This window comes from Aulonocara stuartgranti (genome assembly GCF_965226115.1).
Source record: "Aulonocara stuartgranti genome assembly, chromosome: 20".
Taxonomy (NCBI): domain Eukaryota; kingdom Metazoa; phylum Chordata; class Actinopteri; order Cichliformes; family Cichlidae; genus Aulonocara; species Aulonocara stuartgranti.
Window position 1 is genome coordinate 29,330,582 of NC_138956.1, and position 26,207 is coordinate 29,356,788.

Here is a 26,207-nt window from a genome sequence, read left to right on the forward strand (position 1 = left end):
GAGAGACCCTGAACTTCCACAGTTGTCGTAGGTGATACAGGCGCTGCCTAGCCTTTTTGGTCTGGACCTGAATGTGGGCAGCCCAGTACAATCTAGTTTGTTAATAAACTAAACCCTAAAGAAGAAAATCAAAACCCCATTAAACCCTAAACTCAAATATTTAATTAAATACAAATACTTTGTTTTCAAAGTAAAGAAAACACACATTCCCCCCTCAGCAGGAAGTGGTGGTGTGGTCCAATTATCGTCCTTTTTAATGGTTTCAAACCCTGGCTGCCATCTTTTGTCCAGCAACTCCCAGGGATGATGGCAGGTAAGAAATAAAAAGAAAAAGGTTAGTCAGAAAGCAAAGAAATGAAGTAGTATGAATACATAAGTAAACTAAATGTGCGCGCTTACAAATAGAACAAATGTATCCAAACCAATCAATAAAGTTATTGGCAACTAAAATGTATTACTATGTTCAAATGAAAACTGAATATACAAAAGTTACCGACTTTAGAGTGTGGCCACGGGTTTGGCCATCACAACATCTAACGATGTCTGAAGCTTCGCTGTTTCAGAAAGAGTGTTGGTGTGAATTATGTCCTGCAGGTTTTAGATGTGTCCTTGATCCAACACAGCTGATTGAAATGGCTAAATGACCTCCTCAACATGTCTTGAAGTTCTCCAGAGGCCTGATGATGAACTAATCATTTGATTCAGGTGTGTTGACTCAGGGTGAGATCTAAAACCTGCAGGGACACCAGCCCTCGAGGCTTGCTGTGCAACACTTCTATCACCCTTCTATCTTCAGTTTCATGTCAAAGGGTTTTGCTCCAAAGCTAGAGAGCTTATTGCCAAAAAACACCCGAGTCAAGCATATGGAAAAAATATTATTTCTTAATAAAATAAATAGTTACCATCACAGCAGTATTCATAAACACAATCACTCATGTCTACACACATTAATCAAAAACAAATTAGATGAATGAATGAACCACAGTGAAAAATAAGATAAAATAAAACAGATTAAGGTGTTTTTATTTATATTCTAGGCAGTGATTATTCCCATGCTGGGACTGTTGTAGGAACAGCCAACAGGTGCAGGAAGACAAACTGCCATGGCTGCTATTGTCAGGGTTGTGCTGTGTGGCGAGCAGAGGTAGGACCCAAGAAGTAGGTGATGTTCAAAGTTGCAGGAGGCCCTTTGGGAAATATACTTTTCTACACATTATTTATTTTGTAACATGAGCAGAGAACCTTTAGAGATGTACAGCTCTGGGTGTATTTTGCACACTGTCTTTGACTGTTGCAGGTGGTGAGAGCTTTCAGGAAGCTAAAACAGATTAAAATCTATTTTTATTTCCACCAGGTCTCAGGACAGAGACAAATTTCATGTTGCAATACTTTGTTTGAAAAAAACATATCAGAGGATTATTTAATTTATATAGAAGAGAATAGCCCTTTATTGTTATTGTACATGTACAGCAAAATTATAGGTGCTTCACACAAACTGTGCATTAAGTAAATATATATATATATATATATATATATATATATATATATATATATATATATATATATATATATATATATATATATATTTCTAAACAGTAGTAAAGGTATATTTTATTTGTTTTTAGTATAAGGTACCAACCATTAGCAAACATTAACATTAAAAATCTCATCAAGCTTGCACAGAGTCATAAAATGTAATTATCCAAGCAGAATATTGATGTCTGCACAGTGTTATATTTTTGGGCTCGCATGGTTTGCAATATGAACGAGGTGGGGGCCACAGTGCTGTTTTTCTTCACGGGGCCCCATATCACCCGGCGGCACCCCTGTGTGTATCGGCTTCCTGTATGAATACGAAAAACAGACCACGTGGTGTAAAAGCAGACTGCAGCTTCTTTTGTTCAAATCAATCAAACCAGAGACGGACAGAGAGCCGCTGAATCAGGAAATCGCCGGTATCTGATTTATTTTTAGTTGTCTAAAATTAATAATGATATTTCCCGAAATCACACAGATTGTACCTGGGCTTATTAAAAAATATTTCCAGCCAAGAAAACGTGGATAAAGTTTTATGTTGTATCATCGTTTTATAGAGTGTTTGTGTTTATGTCTTTATTTAGGATGTGTGTTAGCATACAGTAGAGAGGTAACGTTAGCTTAATGAAACCTATCAAGTCGTCTATTTTTCCCATTTTATGTGATATTATTTTACGGTGGGTTCGAGAGTGTTGGTGTTTTCGTACAATATACAAACTTTGCGCAGCTTGTTTGTGTAGCGGCTAACTATTTAACTTCGTACGCCGTGTGTTAGCACATCAGCTAGCTTGGTACCCGACCATTATGTGAACAAAGAGCGACAGAGGTTAGCCGCTCAGCCTAATGAGGCTAGCAGCTAGCTCGCAAACTTAAACCGGTGCACTGTTATAGTTTGCTGGGTTTTTTTGTGTGTGCATAACAAGCTAGGTGGTTGTTTTTGTTTGTGTATTTCCCCCGACGCCAATGTCGAATAGCCGAGTATTAGACAGCCACTAAGAATGTAATTTAAGAAAACCGGAGAGATTTTATTAGCTTGTACGTAACAATAGAGATGAATTAGGGCTTCTTGAATGTGGCAAACTTATATAACGGCACACATATAGTGCTGGCAGCATCAACTCAAGCGTGTGAACTTGTAGCCAGTGAAGTTCGCCAATTCGCCAAAGTTTACGTTAACAAAAGACCGATTTGAAGCATTTAGTTATTTTTAATAACGTCCATTCCGCCATAACCAGCCCACGAGTTTAATGAGTTGAAGTTTTTGGTAATTAACTCCTGCACAGGGTTTTTCATTCACATCTTATTGTGTTGTGCTGTACTTCAAATAAGTGTTTCTGTAATTTAACACGTTAGTAGTTTTATTCAACAAGCCTTCGTTTGGTCTTTTCCACAGCCTTTGTTTCTTTGACAATTAAGTTTCCATGTGGTCTGAATAACACTATGTGGTTTCTTCTTTTCCACAGAAAACAGCTTGAGTTTGAAAGATGCCACGCAAGAAGGTGACAGATGTCTCAGGGAATGGTGGGATGAAAAGGAAGCGAGCCAGCGGGAAAAGGAGAGAGAGGGATTTCAGCAGTGATGACGAGTTTGACTTTGAGCAGGAAAACAACAAGAAATCCGGCAAACCCACCACCAAGTCTGGTCTCCAACCGGTCACTGTGGCAGACGACGTGAAAGAGAAAATAGTGCGTTTGATCAAACATAGACTGACTGGTTTTTGAAAGTTAAAGTGTTCTGTGTTACAAACATTTCTCAGTTATTACCTGATAATGACCGTCAGTCAAACCGTTCGCCTTTCTTTGTTGTTTTTCATCAGCATGTGTGTTTATGCTTTTCCCTTCTCATAGTACAGCCTGACCTGTAATATGAAATTTAATCAGAATTTTTTCATTGTTTTTCTTGTTTAAAAAGAAATATTTGCTGTATGAAAAGTTTGTGTTAAAGCTGTCCCTGTTTGGTTATTGCTAAATAATAATACAAAATAAAACCTACTTTTCCCTTTGACCCAGGAAATAGATTAGATTTATTTTTTTGTTTATTCATTGTTTGTTTGTTTTTTTATAGTTATTGTCCTCTTTTTGCAGAAACTCGAGTGCCCAAAGGTAAAGGGCCAACTGCTCATCTTTGGGGCAACCAACTGGGATTTGATTGGAAGAAAGGAGGTTCCCAAACAGCAAGGTAAACACCATTCAAATGGCTATCCTATAATGTACCTGTGTCGCAGGATAGTCTAGTTTTTGTATGTTGGCATGGCCACGTGTATCCTGTTTTCTTAGGGAGTATGACTCATCTAGTCATTTTTAATATTTTGGTGATGATGGCGTGATTAAGAAGCTTCCTGAGGTCCTTGTACAGAGAGTGCACACTGTAGTCCTGAGCCTGTTAGAGAAACTATTTTTATCAAGAAAAGGCTTCAGTGCATAATCAAAGCTACAAAATGTTATTTTTACCTTTCTATTCTATCAAACAGTTTGTCTGTTGTTTGATACAAACACACCTTTCATGAGCTTCCATGGTGCTGGTAGTTGTGAGGTCAACCTATGCTGCGCTTTAGGTCAAGGGTCACCGACCTTTTGTTAAACTGAGAGTTACTTGAAGCATACAGAGTAGTACAAGGTGCTACTTGTATGATATCTTGAATAACAAAGTTTAGCTGTTCCCCTTTAGTGCTAATATTTCTATCTGAGAGCGGGTGACCTGATCACAGTAGTGTCGAGGATTCCCCAGAATTAATATTTGCAATTATTTGGGGAATGCAGATTTAAATACACAACATTGTTTATTTGTGCGAATCTTCTGTATCAACATTTGAAAGTCTGTTTCCACTTGTGATATTTTTGTAAATATTTTGACAGTTTTGTATGAATGAACACATTTGTAGCATTTTGTCTAAAATAATTTTCTTTAAGAAACCATTAACTGTCACAACTTCAAATCATGTAACATTTTTTTTATTTGAACTGATCACATTTTTGTACAATATTTGAGTTTAACAGAACTACAGCGTCTTTTACTGAAAACGTCTTTGTAAATATCTGTTAGTGGGAAGCCTGGTTTCCCACTTACAGATATGCTGTACACCAGTGAACTGTAATCTGGGCTATAATTACAATATAAACAACACTGCACTTCTGAGTGAGTCTTGAGATGTGTGGAGGTCATTTTGTTAGGATTTTAATCTTGTTCAGCATCCAAGTTGAACTTAGCTGTTCAGCAGTGCATGTCGTGTACACTTACATGAAATGATTTCAGATGACTAACACACACATGGCTCAAGTCGATCAAAGTCACTAAACCTGTTCTCAAACTCTTGCCCGAGTCTGTTTAAGACTTGAGCGTACTTGTCTGCAGCTTCGTCCAAAGCCCCAGATGCAGAAGCATTGTTATTCAGCACTGACTGCACAGAGGGAAAGTGCAGGGATTTTTTTCTTCCTCTGTAAATGTACAGAGAGAATTTTCATCGTAGCTTTAAATGCATTTCCAGTGAGATGTCTTCATTTTGGGTTTGCATTAACTCATTGAATTCAAAAGTGACAAAAACACTGCCAAACTCGCCCCCGCCTGCACTATCGGATCTTTGTGTTTTGTAACAGGTTACCATATTCAGCTAAAAGTTCCAGATGCTAATTATGATCTCTATGATGGGAGTTGTCATATTGCATGTATCACCTGCTGCTGAATGGTGCGGGGGTAATGTAGAAATGTTGGGAAATCTGTGTAATTTTTACATTGCACAATGACGCCTGTTCCATTTGTAGTTACGTCAACAGCTTTTTCACTGGTATCTTCTTTTTTTTTTTCCTCCATGAAGAATCTCTTCACCATATTGTAGATATCAAGTCCATGTGTTGTTGTCTTCAGGGGCACTAGGGGCATATCCTGGGCAGAGAAATCATTGAACATCATCTATGTTATCAGCTGTGATATACTGCTGCAGACTTGTTGCACTGGAAGCTGAACCCCTAGCACTTAACTAGATTCCAGGTACTCGTCAAATTTAGCCCCTAGTTGGACATCTGAGAGTGTGGAGACAACATCAGGACATGTTGAAAGCTTTAAGCCTGTAACATTGGAGCAGTTTGAGTCACATTGATTGTATCTTTCATTACAACCAGTTAAAAGTACTAATTACTCATTGAAAATGATTCCTCAAAAATCTTGAGCCGTCTTATTTCTATTTTATACTTTGCTTAATATTGTAAACAATAATCCTCCAAGCTTTCAGAGATCTTCAAGAACTAATGTCCATAAGAAATAAGAACATAATCAAGCAAAGACTCAACACAGGATCTAAAAGATGCATCTGGCCTGTCAGTTGATCCGTCTACTGTATGCCAAGCCTCATCAGAAGTAGATGTGTGGCTGTCAAGAAGCCATTCTTTACCCTCTAGAGTCAACTTTTCCTGAATCCTGTCGTCACCTTTGTTCAAGACAGAAATGGCAAAAATTTGATTTACTAAGGAAAGCTCTCACAAGCTTCCTCAAAATTCAGTGACAGCAGGTCTTAAGGAGTGACAAATGCAAATTTACAATATCTGGTATCTATGTAGGAGGTCGAGAGAGATGCAGCAGTGTGTGGTGTTATCTTCATAGAGGAGAGCAAAGAACAAAGACGTATCAAATATTCATTTCAAGCTCATTAGAACTGCACAGACTTTGTGCTTCCTGTATTTTCATTTATTTGCAAAATTTTCAATAAATGACTGCAACAGTTTCCCAAACAACATAAAAAGAAATTGGCTCCAAGAAAAAGCACTCTCTGTGCATGTGAGTGCTTTTGTTTGCTGTGTGGATGCTCTTGTCTTTACCTGACTGCTGTTCTCATTATGGTGCAGAACTGATGCAGGGGCATACAGACCCAGACAAAATCAATAAGTGGTTGATTAGTTTACATCTGCAGTAGAGAAGTCAGTTGATGATGCAGCCTGTTCACTATGAACTGGCCGTACACATCACAGTCTGTGTGATCCTGGGGTTAAAAAAATCATTGCAGCCAAAGAGTCTGAAATAGGTTCATTCATGCTGACATCTGGACCGCAAATGAGTGAATGGGCTTGTTTATTTAACCAGCTGATGATGGTGTTAACTACATGAAGTGAGTATTTATATTCCAATCTATTTGGTTATGTCAAATCCAGAATTTACAAACATATTTTTTTGCAAAGGAAGTATAAATGGGAAAAAAAAATTAAAGTGTAAGTTTTGTTTAGGAAATAAAAGCTCGCGTGACACTGGGAGTACTTGTATGTGTGCACTGTTTCAAGCCAGATGGAAAAGATATCAGTCTTAAACGGCTCTAACAGCGCAGAGATGATGCAAATGAATATCATCATTGTGAACTTACTGTAAAATATATAAAGCATTTGACATCTGCAACAATAACATGCAACAAATACATAGATGTAACAGTAGTATAATCCAGAATACACCATGTTTCATGTAACTGGATGTTTAAGTGTTGTCGAAGGTTTAACTACCTGTTTACTTTTTGCTTGTAGGACCTGAGCACGACTGAAAACATCCCATTTTAATGACAGAATTATTTAAATATTACCTGAAAACGGGTAACTATTTTTAAACTATCAGTCTTTGATAAAGGCACAACAGCGTGTCTATTCTGCTCTCCATCTCTCAGCTGGCTGCCTCCTCTCACTGCTGTCCTGGTGTATCAGCAGGAGTGGGAAGCTGTTGCTCTCCCTGAAAGACACCACAGCTCAGCTGCAGCAGTGGATTTCTCAGTCTTTCCTGACTCTGGCCACTTGCAGTTTTCAAAGGAAACTAGATGTATGATAAGTTGGTTTTTTGAGGTGGTTGTCACGGATTTTTGAATAGTGCATCCTTAAAAATGCACGCCATAATGCGCCACACTTTCCAGGTGCATTTTATTAGTTTTTTGTCACTCTAGAGTCTGTTCACACACCGGAGAAGAGCAGAGAGGTGGAGCTGATAACATCGGGAGGTCGGGCTGACCGGCGGCACTGTTCCTGTAATCGCCATTAAAACCTTTTACTGGGAAAAGCTAGCAAAGTCCTCATCAAACCACCTGATCAACAAACGCTGACCTGAAGAAAAGTAAACTTTGTCTCCACCGCTGTTTGTTTTACACAGTGAAAAATCCTCCGTTAAAGTCAGCAGATGAACTGTTAACTTAGCATGTTTATATTACACAGCTCACTGAAGGCCAAGCAGGGGTGAGTCTAAAGGGGGCCGTGGGCAGTGTCAGACCACATCCACTTGAAATATTTTTTGAATAAAATAAAATTGAAATAATATAAAATATTGTGTTAATGAAATTGCATTTATTTAAAAATATAACATTTTTTCCACAGACCAATAAAAATGTTAAGCTTTGACTGCACTTGACATTATTTATATATTTTTGCATTTAACAAAAATATTTTCTTTAGAAAGTATATTTTTGACTTGGCACATAAATACAGTCAACGCTGTTTTTTTTTGACAATGTTTTTTGTGCAGTTAAACTATTAAAGTTCTCCAAGCCAACCGTGCAGCTTAGTTATTACAAAGAAGTATTGTTACAAGAAATGATCAAACACAAACGTTCTTTTTTGTGCTCCGTTTATAGAAATGTCAGCATTCTTAAAGAATAAGGTACAGAGGGAGCGTTGTGCCCAGTGTTGCCAACTTAGCGACTTTGTCGCTATATTTAGCGAGTTTTCAGACCCCTTAGCGACTTTTTTTCTTAAAAAAAGTCACTAAAAAAAGATGTGAAAGTGTATATCGCTTTTACTCTCAACAAGCAGCGGGTGCTGTAACGCAGTCAGTTCTTCTTTTACTCTTTTACTCTTATGCTGTTTTGTGGATCACAAGGTTTAAAACTACTTATAAACACACACACACACACACACACACACACACACACACACACACACACACACACACACACACACACACAAAGTAACTCCACCAGAGTGCCTATTTCGGGTCACTTTTGCCGGTCCAAGGACAAAGGAGCAGGGTTGGAATTGTGACATTAAAAAAAACAATTGCTAAAAGAAATTTAATTTGTAGTTCTAAATAAACTCTAAATGCATTTAGGACGTTTTTTACTCACTTTATGTCTCTTCCACGATGTTATTTCTCTCTCCAACAACATAGGTTACAATTAGATTAGCGTGACCAATTATGCAAATTAGGCAATGACGTCATTTAGCGACTTCTAGCAACTTTTAGGACAGCCAATAGCGATTTTCCTTAATGAGGAGTTGGCAACACTGGTTGTGCCAGTGTTGTGCATTTGTGTGTGTGGGGGGTCTTGACACGGGTTCTGTGTGTGTTTCTTAGCTGCTTTCCGCAACCTGGGCCAAAATCTCTGGGGCCCTCATCGTTATGGCTGCCTAAATGACGTCCAGGTTAGCTGCGTGGTGTCCGGCCCCTGTGCTGCTCACAGTCTCTTCATAACCACAGAGGGCAAGCTGTGGAGCTGGGGTAAGTAACATGCACAGTGGTTGTCTGTGTTGGTTGTGTTATCAGACACTGAGCTTGTCTTCCTGCTTCCTTAGGTCGTAATGACAAAGGTCAGCTGGGTCATGGAGACACCAAGCGCCTGGAAGCTCCCAAGTTAATCGAGGCCCTGGCAGAGCATGTTATTGTTTCTGTAGCCTGTGGACGCAATCACACCCTGGCACTCACAGGTAGGCTTAACTGGGGACTGTGTGGGTTTTCCTTGCACAACAGCAGCTGTTTTCAGTGGTTGTGCAGAACAGCCACAAGATCATGTAATACAGCCGCTTGTTGAAATAAAACACCAGTGTATTCTGGGATTGGATTACGCATTATTGGTTTGATTGCACAGGTCATCGAAGGATGTTTCCAAACTGAAATCCAGTCGGTAATGGCTCTGTGCTTTTAACATGTTTGCTGATGGTACTCTGTCTCCTCAGAGGATGGCGCTGTGTATTCATTTGGAGAGAACAAGCTGGGCCAGCTTGGTCAGGGCAACCAGACTGATGCAGTCCTCACCCCAGCACTGGTAAGCCAGGGTGTAACTCGTACTTTTCCTTCCTTTATCAGATGATAAAGTGTGGTGGTGTAGGTGTCACTGCTGTCCAAGTCTCGTCAGTCACAGGAAATGAATACAGTTAATCTGCTATTCCATAGCTTTTATGGTTTCAAAATAACAAAAACAAACTCAAAACAATTATATAAAATTATCAAACAAAAACAAAATTGTTAATTAATGGGACAGCAGTGCAGTGGCTTCATAGTTTACCTTAGAATCCTTTGGTTGTCAGCAATTCCTCTGCTACACAGCAAACAATGACTGTGGATCGTTAATTCTGCTAACTTTATTTTCCAAATTGTAAACAAATATGGTTTAAAACGGCGCTTACGGCGCTGCCGCGATGTAACTCAGTTTAAAGCTGTAACCTGAACAGTCCATCAAAGTGACCACAGCAGGACACCTCCTTCCTTTGTGCTCTGCCTCCAACATTCAGAAATCAGTTGATTTGTGCATACAGGATTTAGAGCGCAGAGAGCTACCCACAGACTGTGAAACTGCAACAGTGCACCAAGGAGACATACTCACGTAGACAGTGGCTTCTTTGTGCATGTGGCTGCTAAGTTCACATGCAGGTTATTGAATTTACATGCAAGGAATTTAATTGATCCTGTGAAATGAAATTATTTGCCTGGATTATAGTTTTCTTGTGCACAACTTACTCTATAGTGGTCTCGCTCTTCTAAGTCTTTGTGAGTAAATGATTAATTATTTAATCAAGTTATTGATTTACTCTGCCTGCTAGAAACCTGGTTACAGCAGTGAGGTGGTTAATTTAAATGAATCAACACCGCTGCCTCCTCTTGTCAGAATCCTCAAACAGGAGTGGCTTTCTGTTGCATCCATCAGAGCATGAATGTGTGTGAATGTTAGAGAGAAAGCACTTCTGCATTGAAACAGTGCTTGTGTGAAGAGGTGTGAATGAGGCATCGTATAAAGAACTTTGAGCGCTCCTGCAGAGTAGAAAAGTGATACATAAGAACAAAACATTTACATGTTTTAAAAGCGAACTTATTTCTTAAATCCAGCATCAGAAACAGTGTTGTATAAATGTAGCAAATTGTTGCCTGAAGGCACGTATATTGTAAGGTAAACACTCTACAATAATACAGAGAAAACCCCAATAATCATATGATTAATTACTCCTTTGATTAATTAATGCATTGGTCTTAAATTATGATCGATGTGTATCAAATTCATTTTACATCACGGGCCACATACCACTTTGATCTTAAGTGGAGCGGTGAAGCAGGCCCTTTCAAAGTAAAGAATGTGATGCGGTCAAAAAAATTTGGGTGCACCCAACTTTTATGCTGATGCACCTAAGAAAAAAAGTTAGTCTCGAGCTGTGTATAATGTATGGCAAACTGCTGTACCTGTAATAAAAAAACAAACATGCAGCACCTGGAATGAGCTGAGAAACAGGGTCCCAGGACCTTTGATTAGTCAGCCGCATTGGTAAACTTCAGAGAGCTTACCATTGCGGCTGACCTGTCCAATCCTCTAACCAGGGTCTCCTAACATTATGTTGGTGAGGCTGTGGTGCCCAAACACCCTGTCAGGTTGAGCGTGAGATTTCTTTTAAACGACTGCTGAAAACACATTTATAGGTTAGCGTTCCCTTAATCTTTTCCTCTTTATTTTGGGCTGTAGTTTACATCTAAGTGTGTATGTTGGAATGAATGTTTTACCCCATGTGGTTGGTCTGTATGTCTGAACATGTATACTTTTAATGTGTCTTTTATTCAAACTGTGAAGCACAAATTCAGTTAAAATGTGATACACAATTAAAGTTATTGTTACTCGTGCTGAGCCATATCACTTCCTCTCAGACTGCCTGCTAGGCTATTTAAAAGTAGAGTGGGAGAGAGAGCCTTCAGGTTTCAGGTCCCTCTTCTGTTGAACCAGTCAGTCAAGAGACGGATATACTCGTGGCTTTTAAGATAAGCTTAAAGCATCGTTTTTAATAAAGCTGGTTGGGGCTGGATCGGATTACCCTGAAACCTCCCTTAGTTTTGCTGTGATGGGGTTAGGCTGCTGGGGTTGTCTGATTGTTGTGGTTTTCGCTCCATTATTTTAGGGTGCCACCATACAGTATTAAGCACTTAGAGGCAACTGTGGGGATTTGGCGCTATATAAATAAAACTGAATTGTGTTTCTCTCTAGATTTCCTACAATGGGCAGCCCCTGGTGAAGGTGGCTTGTGGTGCTGAATTCAGCATGGTGGTGGACTGCAAAGGAAACCTGTACTCGTTCGGCTGCCCAGAGTATGGACAGCTGGGTAAGCTCTCAGCACATTGTTTTCATGTTTTAACATTGTTTACAGTTTAAAACTGCTTAAGGCTGCAGAAGATTGTTTGCAATGACACCAGTTTTCACGCCTCAGCGATTTAGGAGTTTTAAATTGTTACCATAGGTGCATCTACTAAAACTTAGAGCAGTTTTAATTTCAGCGATCTCAACCTCAGGGTCAAGTTTTCCAAAAATGTTGTGTATGTGTTAACTCGAGATTTTGAAATTGATACCATAGGTGCATCTGTTTGGGTTGGTAAATAAAGTGTTTTCATATGTTAACAAACTACACACTTATCAAGATGAAATGACATTTTATATCGAGCCCATTACAGTTCACCATCACTGACGTGTTTCACAAAACCTTTCTTGCTGATTTATTCTAGAAAACTGTAGTTAAATGCACGCAAATGATTTTCATCATGGTGAATTTCCCAGGTTAGACTTGGGCTGACAGCATGGACATCCAAGTTTGTGAATGTGATAACTTGAGAATGAGGTGGCATAGAATTCTGAAATTCATACCACGGGATATGTATCATGTAGACACAGTAGTGTAGTTTGTGCACTGGAAAGCACTGATGTGTTGGGAACGATAAACTCCATTAGTTTTTTATTGTTCTGCATCTCTGTCACTGCAGGCCACAACAGTGATGGAAAGTTCATAGCTCGTGCCCAGCGCATAGAGTTCGACTGTGAGCTCATCCCTCGTCGTGTCGCGATCTTCATTGAGAAGTCCAAGGATGGCCAGATCATGCCTGTGCCTAACGTGGTTGTGAGAGACGTGGCCTGCGGGGCTAATCACACGGTGAGAGGATTCCCAGAAGTCTTATCAGGAGCAAATCAAATTAGATGGCCAGTGATTGATTGATTGATTTTTTTAATTTTGCAAAAGGGTTTACAAACTGCTGCTGTTTGTGTTTTCAGCTGGTGCTGGACTCTCAGAAGCGCGTGTTCACCTGGGGCTTTGGCGGCTATGGGCGCCTCGGTCACACCGAGCAGAAGGATGAGATGGTTCCCCGGCTGGTCAAGCTGTTTGACTTTCCTGGCCGTGGTGCCAGTCAGATCTATGCAGGCTACCAATGTTCGTTTGCTGTCAGCGAGATGGGTATGTCACATTGCAACAAGATCTCTAAACAGTCTCGCTCAAGTAGGTTGCACGAACGTTGATACTGTTAGTTTTCACAGATTCTTGTTTAACTTGGATGTTCAGGAAAGTGAAGTCATATGGCACGCAGAATTGCCCACCAGTCCATTCCATCAACAGTTTAGACAAACTGAATTTTAGAAACAAGTCTCATGGAGTTAAAATGTAACTTTGTAGCTGCACAGTAAATTTGTTTGAAGGAAATTAGGAGCATAAAAGAGGCGCCTATCAGTCTGCTCATACTTTAGACTTGTGTTATAGTCATTTGCATAAGATTACACTGGCAGAACGAAGAATTAAATCAATTAAATATAAACCAGTTCTTCAATATAAAGAGGATGGACTCCCTCAGACGTCACTGAAGCAGAAGCCTAGCAGATGATGACGTGTATGCCATTCAGACCCTAGTGGACAAAAACTGTACCATGGCTATTTCCTGCTACAAAAAGCCATTACAAGCTGCGATTATTATTTTCCATTTTTAATGAATTCAAATTGTTGAAACCATAAAGAAGTAATCGTGAAAAAGAAAGGCTTTAACTTTCTGTCTTCTAAAGAACAGAAAACTTTTTTTTTTCTTTGCAAGGTTGTTTACAGAAACTACAATTTTAATGAGAGGTGTGAGAGGAGCACACGTATAAATCTGTACATGTTGTATTTTACAGGTGGGCTGTTTTTCTGGGGGGTGACCAATACTTCTAGAGAGTCAACCATGTACCCCAAAGCTGTGCAGGATCTTTGTGGCTGGAAGATCCGCAGCCTGGCATGTGGGTGAGTGCTGTCGTCACTTGTTTCGTTTTTTTCTTTTGGTTTTTATTACCCTTCAGCCATAAAAGCCTGATTGAGTATTGTGGGGACCCCACCAGGTGGGTGGACAGCGTGGACGGTTTGTTGATGTGATAACTCAAGAACAAGCTCACGTAGATTCATACCATAGATGTATCTACTAGAAACCTCAGATAAGTTTAAACCTCCACCTCAAGATCACAAGGCACGTTTTCTGAAAATATTGTGAATGTGATAAGTCAGGAAGGAAGTCGCCTAGGATTTTTTTATATTGATGCCATAGGTGTAGCTGAGGGGTACCACTCACAGCCGGCAGTATTTTTTGGTTTTGGGATTATCTTGCCCTAATTGGACAGTTCCTCAGGGTCAGTTCTCTCGCGCTTTGATTTATAGACTGACCTTTGAAGGTTCACTGTGCGCGCGCACACACACACACACACACACACACACACACACACACACACACACACTGATATATTATCATATGCATATTAGAGTCAGTTTAACCTGTATAGCTCCAAATCAAAACAACAGTTGACCCTACAATAATACAGAGAAAACGCTCACATGACCTCCTTTGAGCAAGCGCTTTGGCAACAGTGGGAAGGTAAAACTTCCTTTTGAAAGGAAGAAACCTCTGGCAGAACAAGGTTCAGGGATAACTGATTAAATGAAGAGTGGTGTAAAAACACAGTGAATGAAAAAAGAGAGTGAAGAAAAAACACGTCACACTCCTCATGGGAAGCCTTCAGCAGCATAGACCTGTTGCATTAAACGTAGAGAGGGTGTCTGACTCCAGACTGAGAACTGGTTCCACAGAAGAGGCACCAGGAAGCTGAAGGAAACCCAAATAAGCCTGCAGTCTGAAAGCCAAATGCTCTTTTGGGGTGATATGGTACTATGAGGTCTTTAAGATAAGATGGGTCGTTATTCAGCACCCTATGTGTAATATGTATGTATAGTACTTTACAATACAATTAATGTAAGTAAAGCACTTTTAATAGTGTTTTACATACACTTTTGGGACTATTTGTTGTTTTCTTATCTACATCCGTAGCTCTGACTCTGTTTGCATGTTTGTATCGATCAGGAAGAGCAGCATCATCATTGCTGCAGATGAGAGTACAATCAGCTGGGGACCCTCGCCCACATTTGGAGAGCTGGTAAGAGTCATTATGAGACATCACATGTCCAGTGTTAACAGCTTTGTAGGCCATCGTCTACATAATCTGTCGTTATTTTTGTTTTTAAACCTGAACAAAAAACATACAGAACAATAGTTCTGTTTGGTTAAAATAGTAACATTTAGTTAAAATAAAATTAAAATTTAGTTAGTGAAAATATCAATATTTTGTGAGACAAAATAAAACGATTGAAATTACACAGATGCTCTTTTGTGCTAATAACATAAAATCTGTGAAATAAAAAATGTGATGCCCTCAAATTACAGAAACAAAAGTCTAGATACTGAGTGTAAAAACTACTGACCGAGAACAGTCACAGGTGCCACAGCTGGTTTAACGTTTCCGCTGGTGTGTGGGGAGACGTTGGCGTGCAGAGTGTAAAACAGTCTTAATTCTGCAGTGGATGATTCAGCTGGTGGAATAAATTCATGCCACTGCTCCGTTTGCAGCAATAGTTTTACAGCATGTTTTGGAAATTACCACATTTTGTTTGACATCCTCCTTAAAATCCAAGCGACGAGCGAGTCTCATTCATTGCTCGCCTGAAACTCGCACTGACAGTATTTAAACACGCATGCTCAGAGCAGTGCGCCAGGTAGCAAGTTTTCCAGTTGGGAGGGGGTATTTATGATAAACATCAAGATGAACAGAATCAACTTACAGGGTATACACAAACTACAGACATAGTTGGAAAAATGTAACCAATAAAAGAAATTTGAAAGAAATTAAGAGCTACCTTTTAAATGTGAAATTGATCTTTTCCAGTTAAAGAAATCTGGTCTTTGAGCCACAAAAACTTGGGGAAGTCAAAAGTGAACTCCAGAGAAGGCGGATATATCTTCCTAACAGAGAACGACTTGTAATCTACAGGGGAACAAGTGGAACCCCCAAAAATAGCAATGAAAAGCTCCGCATTTACCCGTGTCCCTAAAACCTTAGACATGATCATGAAATAGTCAGTCTGACATTTGTTCATTTTACACCAGGAGTGGAAACATGTGGCTCAGGTTACAAGAAGAGGCATTGCATCTTTCACATTGGTCAGTTATTTTGGAATCAGTTTTGACAGTCCAGACTGAAATGGACTTGTTAAACTGTAAGAGTTGCAACTTGGCGCAGCTTGCACTTCATTGTATACTAAGAACAATTTTATCCCACCGCCTGATTCCAACCTTGTGCATTTTTGTTTTTGACTGCAGTATGAGTATCCAGGGCCATCAGTGTGTTGTATAGTTTGTGAAGGCGAAAAACCAGAAGACCATCCGATGGCTGTTCAGTAGGCAGCGAGGGAAAACAGGGGAAAAGGATGCAAAACAACTTAGTACTTAAATTATTTTAATATAACTTAAAATAAGTGGGACACAGGAAAATTAAAGTTGGAGGATGAATTGGAAAACGATCATAAGACTCCACAGTCTTGTTACATTGAAACTTTGTAGTGTGCTTTAGTGTTGCTACAGTCTTGTCAAAATCTCTTTGACATTCACATGAAGATGAATTTGACCAGTGACTTGCTTCCAAATTCGAACAATGTTTATGCAAGTGAAATATTGTGATATTGGCTGTTTTGTTGTAAGATAGGAGATGAACATTGATCACATCTGTCATTGATCTTGCAGGGATACGGAGACACCAAACCCAAATCCTCCACCACCGCCCAGGAGGTAAAGACCTTGGATGGCATCTACATTGAGCAGGTAAATGGACAAGGTGGTAACTATTTGAAGTAGAGTCATTAAGATGCATACTGTTACAATCGCTGATCAATCGTTGATCAATCGTTGATCAAATTAAGCAGTGCCAAAGTTTCACATAATTAGAATGTGTGAATGATCCGATCCAAATCTGATGCATAGTTTCAGACAGTCTTGGATTTGATTGGTCAGCCACCAATCAGACGGTTACAGAGTCGATCCCAGACTCCCAAAAACTTGAGTATTCTTGTGTGTGTGTGTGTGTGTGTGTGTGTGTGTGTGTGTGTGTGTGTGTGTGTGTGTGTGTGTGTGTGTGTGAGAGTTATAAGTGCTTACGGGTAGATAAACTGTATAATGTGTGTGAGCTTGGATTGAATAAAAGTAAAACTTTGAATAAGCATTATATCAGCCCTAGTTTGCTTGTACTCCACTTCAGTAGTGATGTCCTTAAACCTGTAGACTAATTGCTACACATTGTAGCAATTAATAATAACAATAGCAACTAATAGTTGCTGTAGGCTCTTTGCCTTACAATGTACAGTTCCTTGAGGCATCTGTTGTGATGTGGTGGTATATTAAAAAAAAAAAGTCAGCTAAATTAAATTGAAAAAGCATACGACAAAAGTGCCTGTGAGACTTGGTGAACGAGGCAGGTTGTACAAAGCGCTTTGAGGACTCGGGTAGATTTGAAATATAAGAACCTGTCTATTTACCACGAAGCAGGGAAATGTCCTTCTCTTTCAAATAACGTGCGTGTTGTTTCTCCAGGTGGTGATGGGCTACTCTCACTCTCTGGTCATTGCTAGACAGGATACTGAGCAGGAACAGGAGAAACTTAAAAAGCTGCCTGAGTACAACCCCCGAACAATCTGAAGGGCCCACCAGCAGTGACACCTCAACCCATTTCACAGAGCAGAGGAACAACCATGTGATCAGCAGGAATACCTGACCTGTTCAGTCGCTACTAGTCACGGCATCGTGCTAGTGGGATGGTTGAGTTGAGGGGAGAGGTGTTCACGAGTCTGAAGGTTATCCACACATCTCGACTCCCAACAGACTCCACAACAATTTGGACACTCAAATCAGAGAAGATGGGACTGGAGACTGACAGATGCTCTGGATGGTCCAGCTCTCACAATGAATGGTCAAGATATCTTTACTTCCCAATGAGCCTGCAACGGTTTGTTCTAAGCACATCTCGTCCAGCAAAGTTGTGCTTCCCAAAAAACCCATTCCAGTTTCTTTTCTCATTCATGTCGGGTCTCTTAATTCTGTTTGTTTGTTTCAGTATTGATAGTTGTGACATTTACAGGTGCTACTCCAGGAGCCCTCGGTCTTTTCCTACTGGGGGCATTTTAAAGACCAACACTCCATACCTGTGCCTTTTTCTACATGTATGTTCAGGTTATGGAATTCTTGTTTATTTGGTTCCGAGGATCAGCTGATCCATCTTGTCTGTGGCAGTGTGACCGAGTGTATGCGACTGCTGCAGATTATAATCAGGATTTGGAACATACACTGTGTCTCATTTTGAATACTTCCAGTAATACACTTCCATATAGTGCACTTAAGTACTTTGTTGCAGACTGCATTAAGGTCGACAGGATAGTGTTTACCCAGATTAAACACAGTTGGTTGTATACTCTCCACTGACTGAAGTTGTCTTGATGTTTGGCAGCCATCTTGGTAATGCCTCTGGGCAGCTATTCTGAAGCTTCTTTTGATTGAATTGAAGGTTTGACTTTAGTGTTCACCAGGACCAAACTGCATGCATAGAATCGTAAGTCAAATCTGATTAAAACACTTTTGGAGACTGCCCCAGAATGAGGTTTAAAAAGCTTTTTTTCCTTTGCAAATTATACTTGGAGTATCCACGTGCAGTTTTACAACACCACAGCTTTATTAACAACTGCCAAAAGTCTGAAAAATGCCAAGCTTATTGTTGTTATGGATATACAGGAAACTAAGAAAAGATGATCTGGTGCAACAACACGGATGGCTCGTATGCATCCTGGTCCAGCTGTTGAGTATACCATTCAGGTACTCTGTTTACTCTATGCAGTCGCACTTGTCATTGTGAGCACACTTATGCATTAAATAGTAAGTGTATGGAAGAATATTACCTGAGACACAGCAGCCATGTTCTGTGCACTTCATGTTGATGTTACATTCCTTGTTTCTTCAATGTTTGCATCAATGATGCGCGCCTCAGTCCTTCCAAGACCACAGAGTCTCTTAGCTCTTTTTTTTCTCTTGTTTATTTCATTAAGTTTAACTTTTACAGCGCTCTAAGCAATTTCACAAACAGGTCTGAACCTTCAAAACCACCAATGCACTGTCTAAACTCGTTCAACGTGATAAGGTGCAGTGCGTTCTTTTTAATGGTGAAATTTCTCTGGGTTATGTTTTTGTTTGGTTTGTTTCTTGCTTCTTTTTTTTTATTTCATTGAAATGGTTGAATAAAGATTCCTGTAAATGAATTTGTCTGTGCAGTCAAACCTCTACTCAGGTCAGATTCAGCCATCCATCCACCTCAGAGGTGGGGAGGTTGTTCAGTTTTATTTGTACAGTACCAAACAACAGTTGCCTCGTGGTGCTTCATTGTAAGGTTAAGACCATCGGAAAATACAGAGAAAATCCAAACAATCTGCTGTCCTCTATGAGCCAGCACTTTGGTGACAGTGGGAAAGAAAACTCCCTTTTAACATGAAGTCTACAGCAGAACCAGGCTCAGAGGGGCGCTCATGACCAGGAAGACCGGACAACACTGTAGTGGAAGAAAACCAGAGAGAAATAATGACTGATTTAATGCGGAGTAGTGTAGAAACAGAGAGGGGGGTTCCTCACATCAAAGGAAGCCCCCCAGCAGTGTAACTAAGGGAGGATTCAGGGTCACCTGATCCAGCACTTGCATAGTTTTAAGCCTAATCCAAAAGGTAGAGGGGGAATCTTGTTTTCCAAATCCAAACTGGGAGCTGGTTCCACAGAAGAGGGGCCTGAAAACTGAAGGCTGTGCCTCCATTCTACTTTTAAATACTCTAGGAACAAGTAAATTAACAGCCTACAACGTCTTTATGATGAGCCTGATTTTTCAAGACCTTGTATGAGATGAGAAATTTGATTCTGGATTCAACAGGGAGCTAATGAAGAAAAGTCAGTGCAGGTGAAATATGCTGCAGCATTTTGGATTAACTGAAGGTTTTTCAGGCAGTTTTTAGGACTTCCTGATAATAATGAATTACAGTAGTCCAGCCTAGAAGTAATAAATGCATGAACTACTTTTTCAGCGTCACTCTGAGACAGGATATTTCTAATTTTAGAGATGTTGCACGAATGGAAGAAAGCAGTCTTACATATTTGTTTAATATGTGCATTGAAGGACATGTCCTGGTCAAGGTTCCTCACAGTGTTACTGGAGGCCAAGGTAATGCCATCCAGAGTAAGAATCTGGTTAGAAAAAACATTTTAAAGATCTTTAGGGTCCATGTTTGCCTTAAAATGGTGGCTGTCTGAGTGGTGTCCAAAAATGTGGGCTTCATAGATCATTTGGAAATTTTCTGGGGAAAACATGGTCTTTCTAAGAGACACAGAATCCATCCCAGTTTGGATGGAGCAGCTCTAATTTCTAGAAACCTGGACAAACTTATTGTACCTACCCAAAACGTGACTATAGTGGGGGCCAGTCTTACACACCTCTGCAGTTTTTCCTCCTCCTGTTATCACCCCATATTATTAGACTCAGCTGGCTAGTATTATGATGGTCCTTCTCTCTTCCATTGTTAGCCTTTTTCTCACCATTTTTGTACCAACACACTACTTTCTGTAGTACAACACTGTTCAACTTTTATGCAGACAAAGTAATCCACAACAGCTGGAACAGCTGTAGGAATTACACCAGCTTTCAAGGCTTGATCAACCTCCATTGCTGCAGAACAGCTTTAAATTGTTAACCCATGTATCATTGTGAAATGTACATGATTTTTCAGTTTTGAGTAACCTTACTTTTTTAAACCTCTGCCAGCTCACCACTTTGTAACATTTCAAGCTTTCATTGTACTTAAACAACTTGAATTACAATAGATAACAGGACAAATTGGGGTATTTTAAGACGTTTGACCATAACTTAAGCAAACAGCCTGTTTTGAAAGGAGTAGAAAGTTCAGATACCTGTTTAAAACTGTAGGGATTAAAAGCAAAACGTTGTCAGAAAAAATAATAATACAGAAACCTGAAGTATTGGTACTTCATTACTGTATCGCTCTCATTTTTTTCCCCCTACATGTATCATTCTCTTTTGCTTTCTACCATCTTTTTCTGCATCATTTGCCTCTAAATCTTGTCTGTACTGTACAGTCGTAGTGTTTGCTGCCCAGAATACACACATTTGATTGGCTGAGTGGTATCATGTGGAATGACATGAAACTGGTCTGTGCCTTTCCTCAGCCACCAAATCACCACCATCAAGACTACGAAAGGAGCAAAACTGGTTTGAGAAACAGGAGAGTGACCCCAAACACACCAGCAAATCCACAACAGATTGTTGTAGTGGGGCCAAAATTGCTCTACAACAACGCAAGACAAACAGAAAACATGTCCTCCTAAAGCTGGATCTACAAGCTAATAAGTCAGAGGGTGTACTGGGTTTGTCACAGGACAGAAAGAACCCTGTGAAGAACTCTTACATTAAATTACAAGCAGTTTGTTTTCAACTCCAGCAGTAATTGACTCATATTTGACCATATGAAGACTCCGCCCACTTCACAACAATGAAGAATGAACAAAATCACATCGCTCAGTTTTATTTCAGCCCATCTGAGCTGCTTAATTTGCAATTTTTTTAAATCTTGTTTCCATGATTCATTGGGTCCTATGTAGATCCTACAGTGAGTGCTCTACAGTGCAGTAACACTGGAATGAATAATGTTGCTCCGGATCTGTCATCACATTATGAAAAAGAACCTTAAACAAAAACTCTGTATTGTAAACAACATTTATTTAAATACACAAAATCAGATTAATTGCCATTTTAATCATCATCTTCTTCCTCCTCTTCATCCTGATTAATCTGGAAGTAGCGGAGCTCATAGCTCTCCTTGGTGTTGGCAACAACACGCAGCCAGTCACGGAGATTGTTCTTCTTCAGGTACTTCTTTGTCAGATACTTCAGGTATCTGGAAAAACAAGAGATGTTGAATCATCAGTTGAATCCCCTTCAGGGAACAGCAGCACGGTGGGTGATAGTAGAGATGGCACGATACCACTTTTTTTTTTATGTCCGATACCGATATCATAAATTTGGATATCGGCCGATACCAATATGAATCCGATATAGTGTTTTTTAATCAATAAAACTGTTTTTTTAATATCTTGCTGCATTTTGTATAAGTTCAAACTCTAAATGCTCAACCAGACCGCGGACAGGTCCCGCACGCCACAGCCGCTCTATCACGTGATGCATACTGTTCCGACGCGCTACGGTTATGAGCAGTTATGCCATGTCGCAAGTTTTGTGAGGTGATTTTTGATATTTAATGGATCGGATTACATTTTTTCTTTCTCTCCGATATCCGATCTAGTAATTTAGGTCAGTATCGGACCGATACGGATACGTAATATCGGATCAGTCCATCTCTAATGGATAGCTTCCTGGTATATGGAATGTTACAAAAAGCTATGCAAACCTTGCTTTAACAATGCCATGAAAATAGCACATTTTTCCCCCCACAAACACAACAGAGTGGTGGTGTGGCGACATCTGAACTCATAACTGCCATTATACCTTTAAGAACTGAATCCTGTTCACCATGGGCCGTTTTCTCATCGATCATGATGATGATGATGAACTCCCTAAACATCCATTCCCTAACATCATCATTAATTGTTAAACTATTTGCTTACGTGGCAAATACATTTATCCATTTTTAGTTTTGAAAAGACTCAGCTTTTCTGGAATCCTCTATTAAATAAAAAAAACTGACTAATAAGCTCACTAGCTGTGAAATTACACTTTCAATTAAACTACAGGTTCCAGTCTTCAGTTGTAATATCCCAGCTCACGTCACATGATGATTCTACTCAATAAAAACCCTGTGCAGCTTTGTTCTTGCACAGCAAGAGAGAAAGTTACATTTCATATAATATATTTGACACTTTATTAAGACATCGTTTCATTATTATTATTTTTACATTCTCTCCGATATCCGATCATTCAGGATTAAAGATGTGTGTCAGCTGTCGTTTGACACCGATATGCCACCATATTGTTAATGTCTTAAAATGAAAATGTTAATGTTAGTATTTGTGAATGGCTGCAGCTGCATGAACCCTTCAGCACAGTGAAATCACCAATAGCAGTTTTTAGTAACGTCACATGATCTATATGAAGATGTTGAGTTAACTGGTCTTTACATTTGCTTCTGTTAGTAATGTGGTCTCGTCATCTTACTCAGAACTTTACATTAGGATCAAACAACACAGTGAGTGCCTGATACCTTTTGGAGAAGGGCACCTCAGAGGACACTGTAATCTTGCTCTTGCTTCTCTCAATGGAGACCACACCGCCACCAAGGTTCCCGGCCTTGCCGTTCACTTTAATGCGCTCCTGCAGAAACTGTTCCTGCAATTAACATGTGGTAAAAATGTTACTTTATATCGACGGCTCTATTTATGCTCCACATGAGCAACAAGTTCACTGAAGAGTAACAAGCAAAGTTCTAATAAAACCAACAAAGCTCTTTCGGTGAATGAGTTTGTGGATTTTAAATGCATCAGGCCTTTTTGCTTAAATGAAGCTAACAGTAGTATGGATTATTACGAGCTGTTTTCCAATTGTATGGCTGTGAGTTTGATGGCTACAGAACCCTGGTATTAAACTTGTCCCCAAGTAGATAGTTACATATTCAAAAATTAGTCATTTCTGGGGTTATTCCTTCAGTGTTAATTCATTTTGACTTTTTTGTGCAGCACATTTGACTGTGTTACATGTAACTGCTTTAGAGTCCTGTGTTTCCAGCAAAGCCTTCAATGTTCAAACTAAACGTTCAAGTGTTTTTCCACCTCAAGTCAAAATAACGAGCACTATTTTTATTTAAGCAATAGATCTGCATTTCTTTATCCTAGGTACAGTTACTGGCATTATGAGAACGTTTGTCCTTGTGCACAGCTTTTCTGGTGGCGCGTACACCACATTGCCAAAAGTATTCACTCACCCACCCAAGTTGTTGAATTCAGGTGTTCCAATCACAGCTGTTATGCTGCTGTGTTGACATCAAAATGCTTGTGAGCAATAACCAATAAACACACTGTTTCTTGCCACTTGCCAGAAAAATTGCCACCACCTCAGCTTTGTAATACATAACCACATTGGCCTTGTTAGTTTGTTCTTAACAACTCGTATAAGTATAACCAGTAACTAAGCATTTCACACTAAATTATAGTGAGTATCAGTAACTAGGTGCTGACAACTACCAGTACTGAGAAAATGTTAATGACATTCATCCTTAGTGGCTGTAGCTCAGGTGGCAGAGCAGGTCAGCCACTAATCAGAAGGTCGGTGGTTCGATCCCAGGCTGCATGCCAAATATCCTTGGGCAAGATACTAACCCCATGTTTGCCTACTGGTGGTGGTCAGAGGGCCCGGTGGCGCCTGTGTCCGGCAGCCTCGCCTCTGTCAGTGCTGTGGCTACAATGTAGCTTGCCATCGCCAGTGTGTGAATGGGTGAATGACTGAATGTAGTGTGAAGCGCTTTGGGGTCCTTAGGGACTAGAAAAGCGCTATACAAATGCAGGCCATTTACCATTAGTGTCATGTGGCCCTAAAGACATCTGTAGCAAGAAATGTTACCGACTGAAGAGAAGAAGAAAAAAAATATAGTCCGAAGCTTAGGTGTGTGTGTGTAAAGGTGTGGTTTCCCGAGCTAATCCAAATGGAGGCTGAACTCAAAAAGGGTGTAGAGTGAGCCAGATCTGGCTAGGAATGTCATCTCAAAGAAGCCCTGCAGCTTGTGCAGGACAGCCTTTAGTCTTAAATTGGTAATAAAATAACTCAGAAAAAGTTACAGCTTAAAACTTACAAAGTTGGCAGCATCCATGATGCCATCTTCGACAGGGTGCGTGCAGTCCAGTGTGAATTTTAGGACCTGCTTTTTCTTCTTACCACCTTTGCTGACATTCTGCTTCCTCTGCCAATGGAAGGACAAACATTTACTTCACTGCAAAGAACCTCTAGGCTGTCCACTACATTTATATGAACAAAATTTAGTAAAACACCCAACAACAACCAACTGTTAACATTCCAATGTATCAAAATGTTAATTTCCCGTTTGTGCAGTACATAGGTCCAAAGAGCGATTGGTAAAATCTGGTCACCATCACATTCAACTGATTAATTCAAAAATCCTGCAATCTGAATTAATAGCGGATTTTGCTTTTACCTACAGAGTTATATGTATTCAGCATAACAGTTTAATATACGTGATGATGCAACTGTACTTCGATTCTAGCCAAAGCTCGACTTTAATTATAAGAACATTCAATGACAACATTAAGTATGCATAAGTGCTATTTTCGACTCTTTAATGTTTTGATAAGTACGACTAAAAGTAATTAAAAACATCTCCATGAGTTGAGCTCTGCGTCAATCCCCCGACTAGTAACGTCCACGTCTCGGAGCGATTAACTAACAAGCAGGTCAAACAAACAAACACAGCTCCGTAGATACTGTCAGCCTCCAAAACCTTATCTGCGCACCTTATTAAACAAAGGTATCGTTATAGGGCTAGCAACGTGGTTAGCTCTGCGACGCTGCTAAGCTAACGTTAACTCACAGACAGCCATAGGCCACAAAAAACTCAGCTGTGTAACCGAAAAAAACCATCACAAACGGACCCAAACCCTGCATTTTAGTCCATGTAGATGCAACAAGCCAGTTTTTTCCAGATTTCATATAGGAAAAGATACAACTTCGATAGATTTTAGCACGACTTTTTACTTACAATAGGCGCCATGGTGAAGAAGCTATCAAAAAGGAAGAGCAAGCGGTGCGCATGCGCTACACATCATACGCCGAAAAATTGATGGAATTCGTTTTGTCCCAAAATCGCTTCATTTCCATTCATCCAATAAACTTTTTTAAAAACAGCAATGGATGTTCATAGAACCTCGCAATAGTCCCGGTATTCCTTGTTAACTAGTTTTTACATTAACTGGTTAGATTTGTTTGTTTTTCACTCTCCGTGTTAAAAATGTTGCACCCGCAGATTCGTCATTTTCACGGAACCGTCTGATCGCTCTAACAATATTAAAGACCTCCGCAAAATAAAGTCTCCATCTCCAGCTCGTTCAAATATATACACGTATCGATATTATATTAAGATAACAATTAAATTATTTTAATTTTAAAAAAGAAAAACCCAAAACACCTTCTGCCTGGTCCGTCTTTGTGTAACATAAACAACGAGTCGACATTTTCCTCACGACAACGATTAGTTTGACGGGCCCGCGGGTTTACCTGTCAGCTGTTAAACACCTGCTGCTGATACAGGAAA

The 26,207-nt window shown here is 39.8% G+C and overlaps 2 protein-coding genes across 3 annotated transcripts; one reads left to right on the forward strand and one right to left on the reverse strand.

Moving 5' to 3' along the window:
- Nucleotides 1-217: 217 nt before the first annotated feature.
- rcc2 (regulator of chromosome condensation 2) lies at nucleotides 218-19,142 on the forward strand. 2 transcript variants are annotated; one of them, XM_082518501.1, is made up of 13 exons: nucleotides 218-313; nucleotides 3,000-3,221; nucleotides 3,621-3,714; nucleotides 8,842-8,985; nucleotides 9,060-9,191; nucleotides 9,441-9,529; nucleotides 11,726-11,840; nucleotides 12,493-12,659; nucleotides 12,779-12,959; nucleotides 13,664-13,769; nucleotides 14,875-14,947; nucleotides 16,588-16,665; nucleotides 17,431-19,142. In XM_082518501.1, the coding sequence occupies exons 2-13, from the start codon at nucleotides 3,021-3,023 to the stop codon at nucleotides 17,533-17,535; spliced, it is 1,485 nt and encodes a 494-aa protein (XP_082374627.1). In that variant the 5' UTR covers nucleotides 218-313; nucleotides 3,000-3,020; the 3' UTR covers nucleotides 17,536-19,142. The 2 variants fall into 2 exon arrangements, with proteins under 2 accessions (XP_082374627.1, XP_082374626.1); XM_082518500.1 differs by lacking the exon at nucleotides 218-313 and adding an exon at nucleotides 1,836-1,955.
- A 2,492-nt stretch (nucleotides 19,143-21,634) lies between these two features.
- LOC309696940 (large ribosomal subunit protein eL22) lies at nucleotides 21,635-25,764 on the reverse strand. The gene is made up of 4 exons (XM_082518479.1): nucleotides 25,656-25,764; nucleotides 24,735-24,842; nucleotides 23,154-23,278; nucleotides 21,635-21,833 (listed from the first exon to the last, which is right to left on the reverse strand). Exons 1-4 carry the CDS (start codon nucleotides 25,665-25,667, stop codon nucleotides 21,689-21,691), a joined length of 390 nt encoding a protein of 129 aa, XP_082374605.1. The 5' UTR covers nucleotides 25,668-25,764; the 3' UTR covers nucleotides 21,635-21,688.
- Nucleotides 25,765-26,207: the final 443 nt, after the last annotated feature.